The sequence below is a fragment of the Haemaphysalis longicornis genome, unplaced genomic scaffold (genome assembly GCF_048455015.1).
Source record: "Haemaphysalis longicornis isolate Haplotype H1 unplaced genomic scaffold, Haemaphysalis longicornis Haplotype H1 scaffold_1, whole genome shotgun sequence".
Taxonomy (NCBI): Eukaryota; Metazoa; Arthropoda; class Arachnida; order Ixodida; family Ixodidae; genus Haemaphysalis; species Haemaphysalis longicornis.
This window is the reverse complement of record NW_027526203.1, coordinates 266,677,635-266,696,583: the sequence shown is the minus strand read 5'-3', so window position 1 is coordinate 266,696,583 and position 18,949 is coordinate 266,677,635. Positions and strand designations below refer to the sequence as shown.

The 18,949-nt window shown below is 42.2% G+C and overlaps 1 protein-coding gene across 1 annotated transcript in view; it reads left to right on the top strand.

The window, feature by feature from the left end:
• Positions 1 to 18,949, top strand: part of Cad74a (cadherin 74A) — a 70,230-nt gene that overhangs the window by 28,523 nt on the left and 22,758 nt on the right. Inside the window, exons 20-29 of the mRNA XM_077677077.1 lie at positions 194 to 339; positions 1,222 to 1,357; positions 3,225 to 3,455; positions 4,243 to 4,415; positions 4,548 to 4,700; positions 9,495 to 9,617; positions 10,424 to 10,613; positions 11,917 to 12,143; positions 13,066 to 13,266; positions 18,325 to 18,435. Coding sequence (XP_077533203.1) covers positions 194 to 339; positions 1,222 to 1,357; positions 3,225 to 3,455; positions 4,243 to 4,415; positions 4,548 to 4,700; positions 9,495 to 9,617; positions 10,424 to 10,613; positions 11,917 to 12,143; positions 13,066 to 13,266; positions 18,325 to 18,435 — 1,691 coding nt within the window. The remainder of the gene's footprint in view (positions 1 to 193; positions 340 to 1,221; positions 1,358 to 3,224; positions 3,456 to 4,242; positions 4,416 to 4,547; positions 4,701 to 9,494; positions 9,618 to 10,423; positions 10,614 to 11,916; positions 12,144 to 13,065; positions 13,267 to 18,324; positions 18,436 to 18,949) is intronic.

Here is an 18,949-nt window from a genome sequence, read left to right as displayed (position 1 = left end):
GCAGACTTATTATTTGATTTTAATTTGAAGCTAGAATATCCATACATCTTCAGTTTTTGTTTGCTAGCTTTAAAAATAGCAAAATCAGTTTAGGGATTATTCTGTGCAAGGATAGTAGCCAAAAAAGAGCCTAGGATACCCAGCTTGAATGTACTAAATCCCGATGGGCTTTTTTATTTTAACTTTCACTCAGGCCTTCCTGTTGGACGTGAGGTGTTGAATGTGACTGCAGTCGATCCAGATGTGGGTGCCAAAGTGCGGTATGACATCGAAGAACCCATCACAGCAAGGGACAAGACTGGATCATTGGTCACTTCTACAATTACGTACAACTACAAGGTCAGATTAATATTAAGTATTTGCCTTCATTTATATGCTGATTGCAATTATGAAGTTTGGAACAAGGGTGACAGTTTTTGAATTTCTTGTCCTAAGACAGATAGCAGGGTCAAAGGTTAGTTTTATATTCTACCTTAGCTAAGAGACCTTTAAAACAAAAACATTTATTTTAAAGGACTATGAGAAGTTAGGAATGTCGCTAACCAAACTATGCTGTTTGGCTTACTATTTGTAAGTACACAGAAGCAAACGCAGCCAGGAATGTTATACGGTTTGGCTTTCCGTCGCTCATTGCCTTTCTTTTTAAAACTAATAAATGTTGTTTACAAGATACTTCACATTACTTTGTTTTTTATGTAGAGATGTTTGAGCTTCTGAGAATGAATAAGCAGCTCAGGCAAAAAGTTATCTTTGGTTGTCACTTGTTCCTGGACTGGTGTAATTGGTGTAACCTAGTGGCATGTAATATCTGAAGAACAAACCTATGTGTTCTGGATCCTCGTTGAAAATGGTGAAGCGTTCCATGGTGAACAACACATCCTGGCCCGATTATATTAATAATGACTGGGGAAAAAAGTTTTGTGTCGCATCAGCTGTGTATTTTAAGTCACTCGAAGGAAATGATTTCTCCAAGCAGCTACTTCCCACTGGAATTTCTTGCTACGCACCTTTGACAGGCTTCAGTATGTATCAGTTGTGTGTAGGTTTTAATTAAGCAAACTAATAATAATAGGAATATGGTAGCCTGTTCTAAAGCAAATTGTGCATTGCATTAAATAAGCAGTTTGTGCATAGCCCAACTATTGAGCACAATTTTGTCATCACTGGGTTTGATGCTTGCACATGGAGAAATGGTAACCAGATTGTTTCACGCTCTTTCAGAATGCATTCCGTATCAACGGAGTGACTGGCCAAATTACAGTAAACAGCCCCTTGGATTATAATGCAGCATCTGTCATTACATTTAATGTGGCTGCTGTTGATCAGAATGGTGCCCTTCATCCCCAGAAGACAACTGGTAAGCGCCTTCTCTACTTGTAGCAGTTGAGTGGCAATGGCAGCTCATCTATTCATGATTAACACAAGGATTACTAGATACCACTGGTGTTGGTGCAGAGTTGGCTTTCAGTTTGGTTGGGCTAAAACTTTGTAGATGTTACAGAAAAGACATGCTCATTCACATTAATGGAAAAGTCGCTTTTTTATATATGTGCTTGTACTTCATTCATGTGAGTGCAGTTGTATGAGAGGTTACAATGGAGACAGTTAACAAAAATCTCTTGCCGATGGTCAGTGATATGCACCCAGAAAAATATGTGTGTGCCAGTCCGTTGCTGCTGTGCATGCCAGCTTTCTTTATGACATCACTCAGCAGCATGGCAGTGATATTGTTCACGCTCTTAGCCGGTGGAAAGACAACTTTGTAGGGGCATTTGCTTGACAGAAAAGGAGGAATGGAAAAGTGACACGAGGATTTTAATATTTCTGCCATTCCTGCCTTACTTTTTGCTTTAATGCTTAGTATTACGGTTGTGTGAACATTGATTTTTGCTTCCAAAGCAAATACAAAGTGGATAATGATTTTATTCGAATAACTTTGAGTCGAAGCACTAATTTTCATATTAAAGCGATTACTTCACAGTTGCCATTCTGACAACTGGAATTTACAACTTCTTAGGTAAGCCTAGCAACTGGCACGAAAAGAGAAAGGCCAAGCTAAAAGCTTTGTAAAAACTTTGTTGGGTTTGTTTCAGGCCGTAGCAAATGTGAATAAGTTGGTTTCAGCTTAGCTGATGGTTTGGAGTCAACTTTCATTTCTGAACGACTGTAAGGATTGTTGAGTGTTAGAAGAGGTATATTATTAATAGAACAATTACTATTCCATTCTATTAATGTTTTTATTACAATTATACTTATAACTGCCTTTATTACTATTCTGATAAACTATATATATGGCACTCCTCTTCAGCAACAACAACAGCAACAAGACTCATAAGTGTCAGTATCATAAACTTTCATTTCATTTCTAGGAAAGAAATTTGGTGCATTGGACATGCATGCAAGGCACAAAATATATGTACAGGCTTTTCCTCATGGGCGCTCCCTCAAATTGCACCTGTAGGACCCACCTCTAGTTTGCAGTCCGTGTGGGCTCCATCTTACTACTGGCAGTGCATCGCTTTTATATTTTGAACATATGTGCTGCAAGTGTGCACACGCACTGTGCAAAACTTTGAGGGTGGGATTCACTAAAGGCATGAGTTCATGCCTAATATTTGGTTCCTAATGTTTTACATCTAGCATTTTAGGCCTAAAATTTTCCGGATGTGTTCTGTCAATGGCATTTCATTTTTAAGTTTCAGTATTGGTTTCAGTAAAAGTATATAATCTGCAAGGACAAAGCAATAGTACCTCTGCGTAATAAAGCTCTGCAACCTTCGCTGTGGTGTCAGCACGTTTGCATGAAAAGGAAACATTTCTCCCGGTGTCACAGAAGTACAAATTTTGCCAAGTTTATTGTCCTTATAAATGCCCTAGGTATTAAATGAAGGGATTATTACTAAAGTATGACAAAACTTGGTTGAGCATGGTAACTTGTCACCTGCTGGTCATGAGCTGGCTTGGAATATTTCTGGTCTTTAGGTGAACTGTTAGCTCGTGTAGAGAGCAGTAGGTGTTTAGTCACCCCCATTTTTCTTCATTGCACAATTAAGTTCTTTATGCACTCAGGGAAAGCTAATGTCAGTAATGACATCTGTGCCGGTCTGGTGGCACATCCTGCTTAGAACTTTAGGTTCCTCTGTCTGCCCATAGGCTTTTGTTCATTAAGGTATACATCTACAGTGGTTTGTATTATGCTTCAATTTTTTTTTTTTTTTTTGCAGTGGAGGTTACTGTGTACATACAAGCACACAGTGAGAGCAACCCAATTTTTGCCCCACCATGGACTCCCGCAAACCCGAAGATTGAGATCACTGTCCCCGAAGAATCTACAGTGGGATCAACGATATTCACAGTCACTGCCCGTGATCCCCTGACCCATGCGGCTGTCACCAACTTTGCAAAAATATTTGAATCAGATCAGGGAAGCTTCTTCTCAGTTAGCCCCATTTCTGGTAGGTGAAACAGCTTGATTTGGGCTTTGGATTTTGCACTGGCAGGGCTACCGTGCAGATTGCTGTTGGTATCAGCTGCAGTTGCTACTTTTAAGCATTCGTTGTCTTGCTTTAAATTAAAGGGGCTATAAAGACAAAACACAAGTGTGGCTCACTCAAAAGCGATGGTGCCACTTTTAGCACGAAATTCCAGTAACTTACTTGCATATATTAAGGAAAACAGATGAAGCGGTGGCAGCTCACCATCCTTTTTCTGAATGGGCCCTTATGACGTCACAGGCACTTGTTTCTGCGATTGGTGGTTGCTGACCAAAGCCACCGCCGAGAAACAAGACTGTGTGATTGTAGTGGTGCCTTTAGTTCTGTTTCATCGTATCAGTTCAGTGCTAAGAAGCAGTTAACACACCGGTAGCTCTATTTTTTAGTATTCCCTCTATTATGTCAGTGTGTAGCGTGAAATTTGAAAGTTTCTCAGTATTTCTCATCTTTTTCGGTAAAAGAAAAATGTCTTTTGGGGCTTGAATTAAGTTGAGAGAGTTACCTTGCATTACAGTGTACAGTGTACACCTGTGGGCAGAAAAAGGCTTCAGAGTACCCTGGTCACACCCGTAATCATCGAGCACATGCCACAAATTCATTTCACCTGAATGCTTTCAGTTTTTTAATCTGGGGGTTTGATGTACTGGTCAGTTGGTAATACACAATAAGATGATCTTTGTTATTTATATATATACATACATATATATATATATTTTTTTTTTCATTTCTTTCAATGTTTGCGTTTCAGGTGCTGTGACACTCAACCAGAGGCTTGATTATGAGGAACTTCCTGAAAAGGTCTTGGCATTCGATGTGAAGGCAATCATTGGTCAAGATAAAAACAGTCAAAAATCATCGATTGCTACTGTGATCATTAATGTCCAGGACATAAATGACAACAGCCCAGTTTTCTCACAAAACGTAAGCTTATTTTCCTTTTTTTTTTGATCGTCTGCACTAGTTCCTTATCTGCTGTACTTTCTTCTACTGCCACAGGTCTTTCTAACAGCTGACTGTTATGTGTGCTAATGGAACGGTGATGTTTTGTTACAGTCATACGTAACAATGGTGTCGGAGGCTACCCAGTACCCCCAGACTATCCTGCTTATCACAGCAACTGATAAAGACACCCAACAAGGGTACGGCGTTGTCAGATATTTCATCTCCGGAGAAGGATCTGATGTGTTCAGCATCAACGAAACAACTGTATGTACCCTCTCAGCCAGCTTATCAACCAAACCTGTTTGGTAGTAATTGTGATAATAAAATATAGTAATGTAAACAAGGGAGGAACTACAGCTTGGGAACGGTCCCTAGTATCCCGCACACATGGGGGAAAATGTGTGGATGGGATGTTTTACTTAGCTGTGTCCCGCCCCCAGGTGTATCCATAGTGCACCATTGTTGCTTCATTAGTATGAGGAGGTGTGCAGAGTAGCGGAGGAGAATGTACCGAATTTTCCGGTGTATAAGTCGCTGTTTTTTTCTGAAATTTCTGTTGGTGCGTCTTATTCACCAGTGTGACTTATGTATGGAATAAATTTGGTACGTGGCGGCCGCGTGTTGTCCGCGATCGAAAAGGTGCCTGTGTGCTGCATGATGTCAGCGCACGTTAAGAGACACAGCTCTATGGTCTAAATGAAGGAATTAGTTGTTAGCGAGTCGGAGGAAAAGGCTTCGATGGTTTTGCCTAAATGCCGTCTGTAAGTACATGCCATCTGTGTGTATCAATAAACCATTTTTGAGAAGTTAGTTCTGTTTAGATTTTGAACTGTAGATGCACATGTCTAGCACTGCAGGGGATGCGTTCAGAGGCGGCAGCCGCTGCAGCCATGTACTTTCGACACACTTTCTAACGAACTGATCCTCTGTGAGTTTACCTGATTAACAAGTGTGTTTTGTACACCAGTGCATCTTATACACCGGTGTGATTTATTTACGTTTTTTTTTTTGGAAGAACTGCCGTTTTGAGGGGGGTGCGACTTATACAAAAGTGCGATTTATAGACCGGAAAATACGGTATAAGAGTGGCAGGCTCCAGGGAATGCTCCAAGGTTTTGAAGCGACCTCATAAAAAGTGACGTGAAGCCCAACGTTTCCTTCCTCCATGGGGCAGACCTTACTTGAGATCAAGGGAAGGGGGGGGGGGGAGGGGAATATTCTGGAAAAATCAATTTATTCGAACATGGATATTTCAGGTTGTTGCTTATATGTATTGAATAGTTCAAAAATTACATGCAAAATATTAATGCATTCATATTGAACTGTGATCGCCACACTTCTGATATATCAAATGGTGCACCCTGGAAGGCGCTCTTCTCAAACACATATCCTGTTGTGAATTATCTCAGGTCAGCAAAATGAGGTGAATACATAACCTCGGTAGTGTGGTTTTGAGCAGGCTTCAAATAGGAGTATGGAAAAGAAAAAAAAATGGTAGCAATGTTTTGTGGAGATCACTGTTCCAACATTGCTTCTGCAAGCGCTTGCTTGTAACCAACGGTGACTTTATTTGTTTGGGGGGGGGCTTCAAATCTTTCACAATGAGTGCCTTAGGGACCGAAGAATCTCCCTTCGATCAGAGAGCTAAAAGCTTTTCATTTGCCGGGTCCGTCTGGCCCTGGCAGGTGACATTCTGCGTTCGGCCCTCCCTTATCAGCTGCCTTTTTAGCTGCAGATAGCTGACGTTCCCGCTTCCCTTCACCTCGTCAAAACTACAGCTGCAATAATGATTGGGTGTGCACCTGCAGCCCAAAACTGATAAAAATTTTGAGCTATCTCTTGTTTCATTTTACCGGGTTTTTGCTTTGTTTTGCTTTGCAGTTACTGTATTAGCCTGCATATTGATATATATAACTACTTTTAACTTCTTTTTTAATTAAGTATACCCAGATCACTCTGTAATTCACTATCTGCTTTAATAAGATTGACATTGTTCTGTTCAAGTTGTTTGAGAAGCACATCAGTAACTGGGAATTCCCTCAGGTTTTTTTATGGCTGAAATATGGGAGTGAGAAAGTATGAGCTTTTCGTATTTTATGTATAAGGTATGAATATAAAAAGTCTGCAAAATTCTCAAAGCAATTTAGTGCATGCATGTCTGCGGTAATATTTTTATGGGAGGGGTAACTGTGCACATGTCCATTAGCTCTTGAACAAAGAAGTAAACACCTAATAGCTAAGTATGTCTATGCATTCCCAATGCATTGCTAAACAAAAAATAGGCTCCGAGTTTCTGTATGCATTTTGAAGTTTTGCGAGACTTGCTTTGCCTCCTACTTGCCTCCTACTTGGGGGAAGATCCTGTTCATCTCAAAACCTCAATGGCTGTTGGCCCAGAACGTTTTTTGCCCCCTGAGGCTTACGTAGGTAAAGGAAGCAATGCCTCTGTTTTAGTGACGTAAACATTGGCTGTTTGGATGGTGCAGAAAAGAGGTAAGGCGGCATTTCGGAAGGTTCAGGCACAGCTTATTATAATAGCGGTTAGCATGTATTCCTGACTGGCTATAACATCTTCAGTTGAATTGAAACAAACAGGCATGAAGATGCAATGCATTTTTCACTGGCAAAAGGTGATAAAAGTAATGAAGAAAGAATCTGAACAGCTGTAAACCTTCCGGCGGCATTGCTATTGGCTGGAGCGGTTGTGGTCAGATGAGCTGTGCATGTATACAGGCAAAAGCATTATTGGTCACTCGGCTTGCTTTCGGAGCAAATGCTCCTGCATGTGCATTTTTTGTTTACACAAGACAACAAAAATGTCAATCATTCTGTTTAGAATGCTTGCTTACTGTATTGACTGTACGAAATACAGGAGTATCTACCAGAACCCATGAGTGAGAGCCCAGGTTCAGTGTGAACGCAGCTTAGTGCCAACACCATTTTCCTGCCTCTTTACTTTACTGGCTTTAGGGGTGCCTCCCTTCTTCACAAACATTATGCTTGTTTTTAACTACAGTTGAGCCTAGAGCCATAGTCAGCTCAGCAAAGTAACATTTCAGACAAATACACAAACGTGTATGAAATTTTGCATGCAGGCCGAAAAAATTTGCACATAGCTTGCACAAGTCAAAAATTTTGCTTTATTTCTAAATAGCAAGCTGCTTCAGCTTGCTTCACTTCGACAGAGTAGCACTGAGGTGAACATTTTGCCGAGGTCCTGTGACTTCTGTTCGAGTAGAGTGTTTTACTGCAGTTAAGGGGGCAAGAAATAGTAATTTATTTGGAATTTTTTGGGAAGTTAAGTTTTTGTAATGTTCCCTTAGTTGCAGAGTGGCATGACTGTGATCGTCAATGCTTAACTCTTTCGCTACCGCGCCTATCAAAATCGATCAATTTGATCGATACTTTTGGGAGCGCCTTTTCATAGCGTTCCAGGCGTTTCTCGAACAAGTAAAGCTGTTCGGAGTTAGATCAGAAAATGGCCTTTCAAAATCAGTTTTGTTTTCATTTTTGCAACGGAAACGTGATTTTTGACACGCTTTTGAATCACCTGGTTGTGGAAAAGGGGCGTGGTCATCGCGCTTCAAGGCTACCAACGAAGAATGCGTGCAACTCGTAATTACTCTGCACCAGCGCTTGTTTTTTGCTATCAGGGCGTGAATGGGGAACTAGCAAACGATTTTCAATCGTTAGGTTCACGCTCTGACAGTAATAATCCCAGAAATCGGCTGAAAATGTCAAGCAGTGCCTGGTTGCAAAGCTACTTTATGATTTTAGGCAGTTTTATTGCCTTTGCGCAAGTTGTCCTAAGTACTCTGGTAGTTCTACTTACCCCAGGACCATTCCCAAACAGTTTACAACAGTTTCGGTTTCGTTTCTGCATCGCGAAATTCATATTTAGCGCAACTACGCAGTTACCCAACTTCAAGGCTAACTGCCATGGCGCCTGAAGCGTCCGCGACTGATCCTCGAACAAAGCACGCCGCTCCTCATTTCCCCCCACCCTAACCCGATTTCTGCGATAAGAACTTCAGATGCAAGTCAAAAGGTCACACCCAGTCGCCAGATATCTGTTCCGCCGAGGACAGCGCTTCAAACCGGCCTTACACTGCCAGCTGTTCGCCTTCCAGTTTCGTTTTCATGCGAGGGTATATCCGGGTGTCTAATGTTGCTGCTTAGTTGAACTGTCTATTCGGACGGAGTCTCTGATAAGTTTTTGTACTGTTTCATTTGAAAAATGTTAGGTGGCGCTGCAATAGAGGAGGCTCGTTGTGCTGATCTTTTTTAGCGCGCGACTGCTACTCGGCCAAAGATCGCAGGGGACGATTCTAGCTCATCGTACCTCATTTTTGCGAGCAAGGCTACAATTGCGAGTAAGAAGATGATAATAAAGCTCAGCTTTATGTTTTGAGAGATAACTGACCGTGAACGACAACAAACATCAGCCACGGCGTTCCGTTTTCAACTTCATGCATGTTTTTTCTGCATCGCGTGCTTGTCCCAAATATTGTGCTCGCTGTAAATGCAAAGTCAGCCATTGACAAGATGTTTTTACGTTATGTGGGGGCAAATTGGTGCCTCTGATAACGTCAAACCGCCAGATTTATTCCAAGGAACCACCCAAAATTGCACAGTTTGAATTAGAGGTTGGGCTTCACCGCATGACACGAGCACCGTGCGTGCTAACATTTTTTTTTTTATATCTGAAAAACTGTTCCGCGCAAGTCGACATTTTTTTAGGGTGTGTTTTTGAAATGTTTCCCTGCAAAATGTATATTCTAATTTTTTTCTACTACCGGTGGTTTGATATACACAACTCCTTTTTTATCATTTTTTTCGACAACTTGACAAAACTTTTGATTTTGATATTTTTTTTCACAACTATGATATATGAAAAACTTTAAAAAACTGGTGTTATTGGAAAGGCCGTTAAATAATCTGCATTTTGTGCTCCTGCAATTAGTGCCTAAATAATTTTTTAGCAGAAAAAAAAATGTTTTCTTGGACCCCCCAAAATTGGTCAATTTTCTGCGGTAGCGAAAGAGTTAAAATGTGCAGGGTGCCTTGGGAATCCAGGAAGGAGCAGTTCTTGACAGGGAGAGGCAGCCGCTTTACAACCTACAGGTTACGGCAGTCGACAATCCAGGAGCACCCTCAAACCAGCGCAGAACATCAGTTCTGGTCAGTAACTTTACTTGTTGCCTTAAAAATCTATTTTCTTCTTTGTGATACCTGGGTAAAATACGTTCATGTGTTTTATTTTCTACAGCATCTTTACTTCTGCAGAGTTCATGTTGGAGTACTGCCTATTTTGTTATGTGTTACTATAGTGAGCTCACATTTTACGTTTTAGTCTTACGTAAATTGATTTCATACAAGCTTCTAGGAACTGATGGTTGCTTTACTGTGCACTTCTGTCATAGTTGTGAAACCCAGAAAGCTGTGAATCCTGACCTTAATTCTTTTTCAGTCTCGTTTACATGTTGTGATTGTTGCTTGTTGATTTATTTTGGTGACAATGCATATACGAAGGAATACTTTTATTCAGTTTAAAAGAAGTTCAGAAATACATTGAAACTTTAAACGGATAAAAGAAGCATTGGATTTCACTATCAGAAGCACTTCTGTTGTACTGCACTTTAGGAAAGGGGTTCCACTTAACCTGGACCAAGAATTAAAATTAGAAATGCTGAATTTTTCAGCACTAGAGTAGGTAACAATAATTTGAAGTATTGTAGATTGTGTCACCACATTTTTGTGTTTAGATTAAATACAGACTAATGCTGAATAGAGAAATGTGGGCAAAAGTTTTTTCGAACGCATGGGTATTCATGACGCACAAATAAACTAATGAAAATGTAGGTGCGGCACAATGTCGGGGCCATATGCAGCCACTGGTAACAGCGACGCCCATACATGGTGATGCCCTGCGCAAGGAGAGTGCCGAGCGGTGTGACAGTTTACGTGTTTCTTTGTATTCCCAAAAGGTGGTGATAAAAATCCAAGACGAGAATGACAACCCACCGGAGTTCAGCCAGTCGGGCTACACGGCTGTTGTGCCGGAGAATGTGCCGACAGGCTTCAGCATTCTGACCGTGAGGGCCACTGATGTCGATAGCGGCCCCAACGCGGAAATCAGTTACTCCTTCGTCGATGAGCCGGAAATGGGAGCCATCAGTATGTAAAATTTGTTGCTCTCCTTTTTATCTACTTCCGCCTCGTACACTAGAACTTACTTCCAATAAATGTGATGGGGATGCTGTGTTTGTTAAAAATTGAAGTTCGCAATGCGCAGGTCTTCATTGGTCCAAATGTACTGTGACAGCCATTCCAGCTTCATTTGTAAATGATTAACAGTTTATTATTACTGGGAAGGTATGAGCTGGCTTAACTTTGCAGGGTTTCAAAACCCCCAGATGGTGCAAATTAAAATCTACAGTCCTGCACTATAGGGTGCCTCACAGCCGAGGGATAGCTTTGGCATGCAAATTACAGATTTGAGCTTTGCAATGTTCTTCTATTAAAAACTTGTTAATGGACTTTCAGGAGATGGATGAGTTTAGATTAAAAGTTTTTATTAGAACTACTGTGTATGTGGCTACACTGTTAGAGAGATGGTGCAACATGCTATCATTGCAAAAGTGATGAACAAAAATTTAATTGTTGTTTCTCATAGTTACGAATTTCAAGAAATGTATTATAACTGCAGAATTGGGAACTCATCTACCCATTTATAATACCAGCTCATCCCTTTAAAATCCTGAGACTGGAATTTTGGCTGAGACAGACATTGCAAAAACTTTTATCAGTAAATCCAGTGCCGTTTCATTTGTCGTTTCAACCAGGGGTGTGCCTCAAACTTCTGGTTGCAATGCAAAGTGGTATGGCAATGTGTTGTTACACTGCAACTTTCAGCGCCACACGTCTGAAGCCACGTGCTCATTTATGGCCTTTAAAACTGAGTTTGTCCTAATGAATAACTGTATTCAATTGTGCACCTCAAACATTTGCCTAAATAGTTTCAGTTGAATAAGCTAACAAACAATTTTATCAATTACACTGATTTCCTTTTGAAAATTGCATAATGCGTGTTACCTTTTTTGTATTAGTCCCAACATAATTACTAGGTAGTTTGCTGTAACAACTTAAATGGATTGCGTAAGGTTGATTTATGTAAATGTCATTGTGTCTGAGCGAAATTATCAACAGAACCTGTTGTCAGCACTTGTATGCACATTTTATGCGTTAGTTATGAAAAAAAAAAAAAAAAAGAAGGCAAACTGAAAAACACATGCCTTGCATTCAAGTAAAAACAGCGCATGATTTGTGGCAAGTAAACCTTTGTTAGATTTTCCGAGCAGTGATGACATTCGGATACCTCAGACAATAAAGGTACACCACTTATCCAATGAAGCAGCAAACCCTAACCCCTAATTATTCAAAGTTCCAAAAAATTTGCATGCGGCTATTTTTTTTCCAGCACTTTTTGCAATCAATGACAAGACGGGCATCATCACGGTGATCCAGCCGCTCTCTGGGAGAGGGCGTTCTGAGCCGTACTTCCTGACTGTACGGGCCACTGATGGAGGTTCCCCAGAACTTCACAGCGATGTCAAAATACTCATCATTATTGGCGACGTCTCCTCAAATGATGGCATACCGCGATTCATTCGGCCCCGAATAGGGGAAATTGCCTACGTGCATGAGGTAAGGGTCAGGCTGGTGATAGTGGCAGAGGGGGGTATTAAAGCTGCTTATGCCTTTGGGTATGCCATTCAGTGCATTAGTATTAGGGGAAAGAATCCCGGTAACCCTGCGTGGCAGCCACATGGACTTTGCCCTTCAAATACTAGTACATAGAAGTATCTGCATTCTTTCGCCAATTCACAGCGTAGGCTTTCGAGGTTGGGTTAATAGTTTTTGTTTCAACCAAAGGTGGGCAAATTTTTATTGCAGATTAAAAAAAAAATCCTTATTATAAGGTGTTATGGGTTGCAAACATTTTTTGCCATTCAACAAAAACATGCACGAGAACAGTAGTGTGTGTTTGACACCATACAATCTGTGTAAGAATTAAGCTGCATTGATCAAACAACTGAGAATTGTCGTGACTTAGTTTAGAGCATCGTCTTTTGAATCAATCAGTTAGCTTTCCAAAGGAGCTCTTTTTTTTTTTTTTTTCACGATTAAGATCACAATCTTAAAATCACAGCTATGATTGGTGCCATTTCTATATCCCAGTACCTGGATGCTTTTTGTCCTATACATTTGCTGTTGCTTGCCCTAACATAAGTAATGTGTGCTGCCACCTACACGATTGGCAAACAACTTTAGTGAGCATGCTCATCTAGGGCACGGAAAGAATATGTAAAGGAGCTTGTACGGGGCCTATTTTGCCAAAATCCTGTGTATTGGCTTGGCTGATTGATATCAAGGAAGCAGGAATGTCTTTTTTTGTGACCGGTGATCAGGGCAAGTATCATAATTTGATGACCGAAGTCTGTCTCATAATGATACTTTGTGTGGGCATACCAGACCTGTGTGTAAAGCTTTATTTCTCAGAATGGCAGCTCATAAAAACTCCCGTGTTTAGTGGGAGACGATGAAGAAACTGGTGTTGGTTTTGCAGAACGTCACCATTGGAGCTTCAGTGTTCCAAGTTCAGGCTGTCGACCCAGACAGCGCGCTATCCTCAAATGGCCAGGTGGCGTACAAATTCCTGGACAAGCACAGTGCTGTTGGTGAGGACTTGGAGTTTGAGATTGACCCTGCATCCGGGTTTGTGAGCACCACGGCCGTCCTCGATCGTGAGAAGCGGGACAACTACACGGTACGGGCTGATTTCTTCTCCCAGTGATCGGCGCCATTTTTTCACTAAGGAACTACTTTACTATTGCAGTTAGAAAATTATAAGTGCCAGGGATCTATTGGTGCTAGCTGAAAGCAAACACTACCCCATCATATTGCTATAGCGATGATGCTAATACTACTTTGCTCTCGCTGTCATTTTTGTTTCTCATGAAATTTTGAAACACATGATTTCTTTATTTGTTTGGGTAAATGCCCACAAATAGCATGATGCCTTCAGCATGGTGCACAGAAGAAACAAAGGAAAGGAGAGGGAAGGGAGATGTGTACAATAGAGAAAGAAGATAATGAAAAATGAAAATAATAATAACAGTGGAACAAATTGTTGTCTCTTGGAAAGAAAAGGAAGGTGTGTATTAGGATCATGTTGTTACAGTGAAGCCAGTCTTTAGCTAGTGTTACAGTTAAACCTCGATATAACGAAGTCGTACTTGGGGCCGCAAATTTCGTTAAATCGAGAATTTCGTAAAATCGAGGTTTCGATTTTACAGTTCATTTAACCAGTTATTGGGGTTTTAACACTTTGGCCCTCGCCAGGCAACAACTGCTATGTAGTTACCTCTCCAATTAAAGCGAAATTTGTACTAAAACTGGCCGCGAAAATTGTGTGAATTAAGAGTTTCAACACTTGGGCAATGGAATTCGGATAGCCGACGGTAGTTCATGTGTCATCGTAAAACCGGTGCTTTTTCCGCAACGCCTCATTAAATATGATAGCAGACTAGGTTTCCACTTTTTCTTTTTTCATTTCGGTCACTACTAAATGCCGCTGTTAGTCAATTGAACCCGCGTCCATGTCCCGTGAACTTCACCCCGCCGAGGTGCTCGTTCGAAGTTACGCCTCTTTTCGTCTATTCAGTGGTAGGCTTAGGGGCCTAGGCGCGGCGGGCCAACAGCGGAAGGCTGCTATGAAACTTTCGAAAGACTTTTTTCATGTACAAGGGCTCCGCAGTATGGGCGCGTGATTCAACCACAACACTCGAGATAAAACCACGATTGCGAGTTGAGCGGAGTACACGCGGACCGCTTCACTGTGTGGAGCAGCGCTTACGTGATCCGGAAAGCGGAACGCTTACATTAAAAATCTTCCGGCCAAATTCGATTAAGCAATTACTTTTATGCCCACTGAGCCCTTACGAAACTGATTTCTCCGCACCGCAGCTGTCTAATGAACGCTGGTGAAACGAAGATGACCACGTTCAAAGAGAGCAATTTATTGCCACCAGCACTCGATGTTCAAGCTGTAGTGAAGAAGTCCGTAAGCAGTGCTTGGCGTTTCTTGACCAGGGCGGGCTTTACGTGACGCTCGTATGCTGACAGCGCTAACAAGGTCTTAAACATTCGTGTGCACCTGCGTGCCTCCGCAGAACATCGATGGCATCCATCACACTTCGGTGGCTGTCAGTTTCACCGAGCTTCCTCAGGCTCTTGTTCGGAACACTTTTCTTTCTCTTGGAGTGCTCATGCTGCTTACAAGACTCACCTAACGATGCACGAACAAAATATTAATTTGGTTATCAGCGAGCACAACCTAGCGCAGCAGCACCGTGAGCAATGACGCCACAGAACAGGGAGGATGACGCGTAGAAAAAAAAAAGCTTGAAGTAGGCTTCGGTAGCCTAAGCATAGAGGGCGCTGGCGTAGGCAACGATCCTTTAGCAGAGAAAAATCGGGGATCATGGTCTTTAATGACGGCGAGGAGCACAAAACAGTATCAGTGCAGCAAGTAGAAATACCATTGGTGAAAGAGTATAAATATTTAGAAGTATGGCTGAACAACAGCGAAGATTACACGCAGGCGCATGAGGCTCACCTTAAGACGAAAGGAAGACGGAACGCCGCTATAATGAAGCATAGAGCCCTCTGGGGATACAGCAAATACGAGGTGGTAAGGGGAGTCTGGAAAGGGGTCATGGTACCAGGATTAACTTTCGCTAATTCGGTTCTGTGCATGAAGTCAGAGACCCAAGCGGGCCTGGAAGTAAATCAGAGGGCGGTAGGCAGATTGGCCCTAGGGGCCCACAGTAAAACTGCAAATGAAGCGGTGCAAGGGGATATGGGCTGGTCGTCTTTCGAGGCGAGGGAGGCGCAGAGCAAGATAAAGTTTGAGGAGCGACTTCGTGACATGGAGGACGATAAATGGGCCGCGAGGGTGTTTAAGTACCTGTATATGAGGAGCGTGGACACACGGTGGAGACGGAGGACCAGACAGCTGACCAAGCGGCACGGAAATTCGGCAGGGGAAAGTGGTGTGTACACAACAGTTAAAAAGCAGGTAAAGGTAGCAGAGACTACAAAGTGGGCAGAGAGAATGGAAGCGAAAAAAACCCTGGAGACTTATAGGGCAGAGAAACGGGAAATTAAGAAGGAGGGATTCTATGGCAATACGAGAGGCAGTGCGTTGCTCTTCGAGGCACGGGCAGGGTGCCTGAGAACTCGGGCATACACGGGTAGCTACAGGCAGCAGGATGAAACGTGTGCATGCTGCGGCAGTGATCGGGAAACTATAGACCATATTGTCTGGAGCTGCACAGAGATACGGCCACCGCGGGGTGAGGGGGAAACGACGCTGGCGGAGGCTTTGGGATTTGGGGCGAGGGGGAACCTCAACTTCAAGGCCATAGAGGTGACGAAGAGGCGACTGGAGTGGTGGTGGAGGAAAAGTAGGGAAGGGATGGGTACGAAGGCGGCGTAATCATGCGGACGAGACTTTAGAACAGCGAGGGGAGAAAAAAGGGGGGTGGGGGCGATGACTTTAAAACAGAAAAGAGGGAGAGATGGGAGGGAAGAAGCAAATCTATAGGTTAGCTGGGAGTAGGGCAAGTAAACGTAATAAAACCGGCAAGTCGGTTGCTGACAACCGACGCCCCGATTCAAAGGGAAAGCCACTAATCATCATCATCATCATGGAGACGTCAAAATAGTGGGTGCACTATTAAACCGTCTATGACCGCTAGCGGTTTGTGCAGCTTCGTTCTTCGCTTTTAATTGTTGTTAACCGTAGATTTCACCGCTTTTCTTTCATTTTAGCCTTCAAGAGTCAATTTGAGTACTGAATTTTTTCAATGTAGGGCCTGAGAGGCAAAATAAAACGTGCCTCGACCGGAATTTCGTTCTTCCTTTCTTGCCGTGACTTCGTTAAATCGAAAGCGCCGCACAAAATTACTTCGTAAAATCGAGACAAAAATACATGCATTTAGCAAAATTTTGTTAGAAAACTTGAAAAAATTCGTTATATCGCGAATTTCGTTAAATCGAGGTTCGTTATATCGAGGTTCAACTGTATTAGGTCCGATAAACGCCAAAGTTAAGTGCCCACCAATTTTTACTGTGTACCCACATCAGTCAGTGAGAATTTTCTCAATGGCATTCGGTTACTTCTGCCTGGCAGATGAGGTTGCAGCATGTAGCGGTCTAGAATCTATGAGGAGCTTTTTTTCAAAATGAGTCAAATCCACCTGAACAGGATTTCAGAAACAAACAAAAATTTGTTAATGGAACTAAATGCATTGCTGTTAAAGCTAACTTCCCCTGACTGACACGTAAAACATATCATATAACAGCTTTGACAGCGTTGCATTCAGGCCCGGTCACATACTTTCGCTTCTTTCTGAAATTCTTTTCAGGTTCATTTGACTCATTTCGAAAAAAAAAAGCTTCTGATATGTCTGCTGCTGCATTGCCTGGTGCTTCATTAAGATTGACCATTTATTTTCTGTTTAAACAGTGTGGGCTGAATTATAACCGCAATAAACCAGCAGTAAGGTGTCCAGTAGTACAGTAATATAGCCTATATCACTATTCGAGCTCACAAGGTAAGACTATGATACAGGCAGTTTTTGGACAGCAGCATGATGGTCATATCTGTGACCCGATTCAGGGCACTGCATTGGAAAGTACCTCCACAGAAAAACAGGACCTGTGCTTTTGAGCTAGCTAAGCAACATTAAACTCGTCTGCCCGTTTGTATTCACAGTTCTTTTAATGTCCCTCCAAACAACTGAATGCTAAAGCATGCTGCGTTACTTTTTTAGTGCTTTGAGGAGGACCCATAAGATTGTTCATTTTGAAGGCTTGTCAAAAGCACGCCTTACAAGGGCCATGCAGACAAAATACGTTTGTTTTTTTCCAGAAGATTTCGTGTTTTATAGTGCCCCTAGCGCTTGTCCAGCAGCAAACGATGCCATATTCACTGAGAAATTAATCAATTTTGGTTAAAATTTCGATTCCCTTGCCAAATCGTGTGTTTTCATGACGTCTGCCATGAACTCATGAGGGTGGGTGGTATTCAAACCAACTTCCAGTGTGTCATTAGGCTCTGCAGACTTGCTTACCGTCAGTCCTCCCAGATGACGCTACCATAGTCAGCCACGGACCGTTGGCCGCCGTTGCTTTGTTTTTGACTGTTTTTTGCCTAACCCCTAAGAGTGGCCTTGCGAAAAAAGTGGCAGCGCAACAGACGGGGCGGAACATGAAGACGAGCACTTGTGCTTTTTCACGTTCTGTCCCGTCTGTTGTGCTGCCACTTTTTTGAGAAGTTATGCAACAACCAGCTCGAGTTTCAGCTGTTCTGAGTGGCCTTTCACACCGTGCTATTTCTTATTTGTTGCAAAAAGCCTCTGATAAAAAAAAGAGTTGGTGGTGAATTAGTGGGGAATAAATAACCATGTGCATGCATTCGAAAAAATGCGCTCACTAGTGATTTGGTGATTTGCAGAGCATTTTGAGATGAAAAGAAATGGGTCGGGAATAGTGTTCAGTTTCAGGCTGCTCCTATAGAGTTCATAATTGAACTTTGCAACTTTGGTCAAGTATGACCAATGTAGCATGACCAACGTATGACTTATGTTCTTTTGGAATACTAATTACTGTTAAAATATGTAGTTTCCTCGTTCGTACGACTGTGCGGCCTAGTTCGGTGCGCAGTCATTCCTCTTTAAATTAGTGCATTTTCTTTGATATATATGTGTTCCCTGTAACCTTCATCTCACGTCACTTCTCACACATATCTTCCTGCCAGTTGGTGGTTGTTGCATACGACATGGGAGTTCCCCCACAAGAGGCCCATCAGATCCTGAGGGTGGTGGTGCTTGATGTCGATGACAACGAACCGGAATTTGAAAGGTCACGTGTAAGTAGCTCGCCCTGATCAAAATTTCTAGTTTACAGCAACACGCAACTAATTCTGCTATCCTTTGCCACTAATCTGTTCTGGCCTCTGTGTACCACAAGAGGTGGGCTGCAGATGTAGTGATTGAAGGTATACCAAGTTTACCAATTATTATTTATTTTGTAATGCAGTGGGAAACGGCTGTGTTATGTGAGTCAAACTTTGTCATCAACGAACATGCCTTGATTTGTGCTTCTATAGCTACCTCTTATGAAAAATTGTGCTATGTTTGCACCATGCGCCATAGGAGGTTGTTCATCTAAGCGTTTCCACTGTCAGATGTTGCATTGTTTGCGAAAGTTCACAGATTCTTCTTGGACGGAAGTTTCTGTAGCTATGCAAATTTTACTATAAGCCTAGTGCTGCTAATAGAAGAAAGCCTTCTGTGCAATTATCAAGGAAGGCCCAGAGTGTGCTCACGTCCTCACGAAGAGGCGCAATGTTGCTTCCAGTTAAACGAATCGGTCTCCTGTAT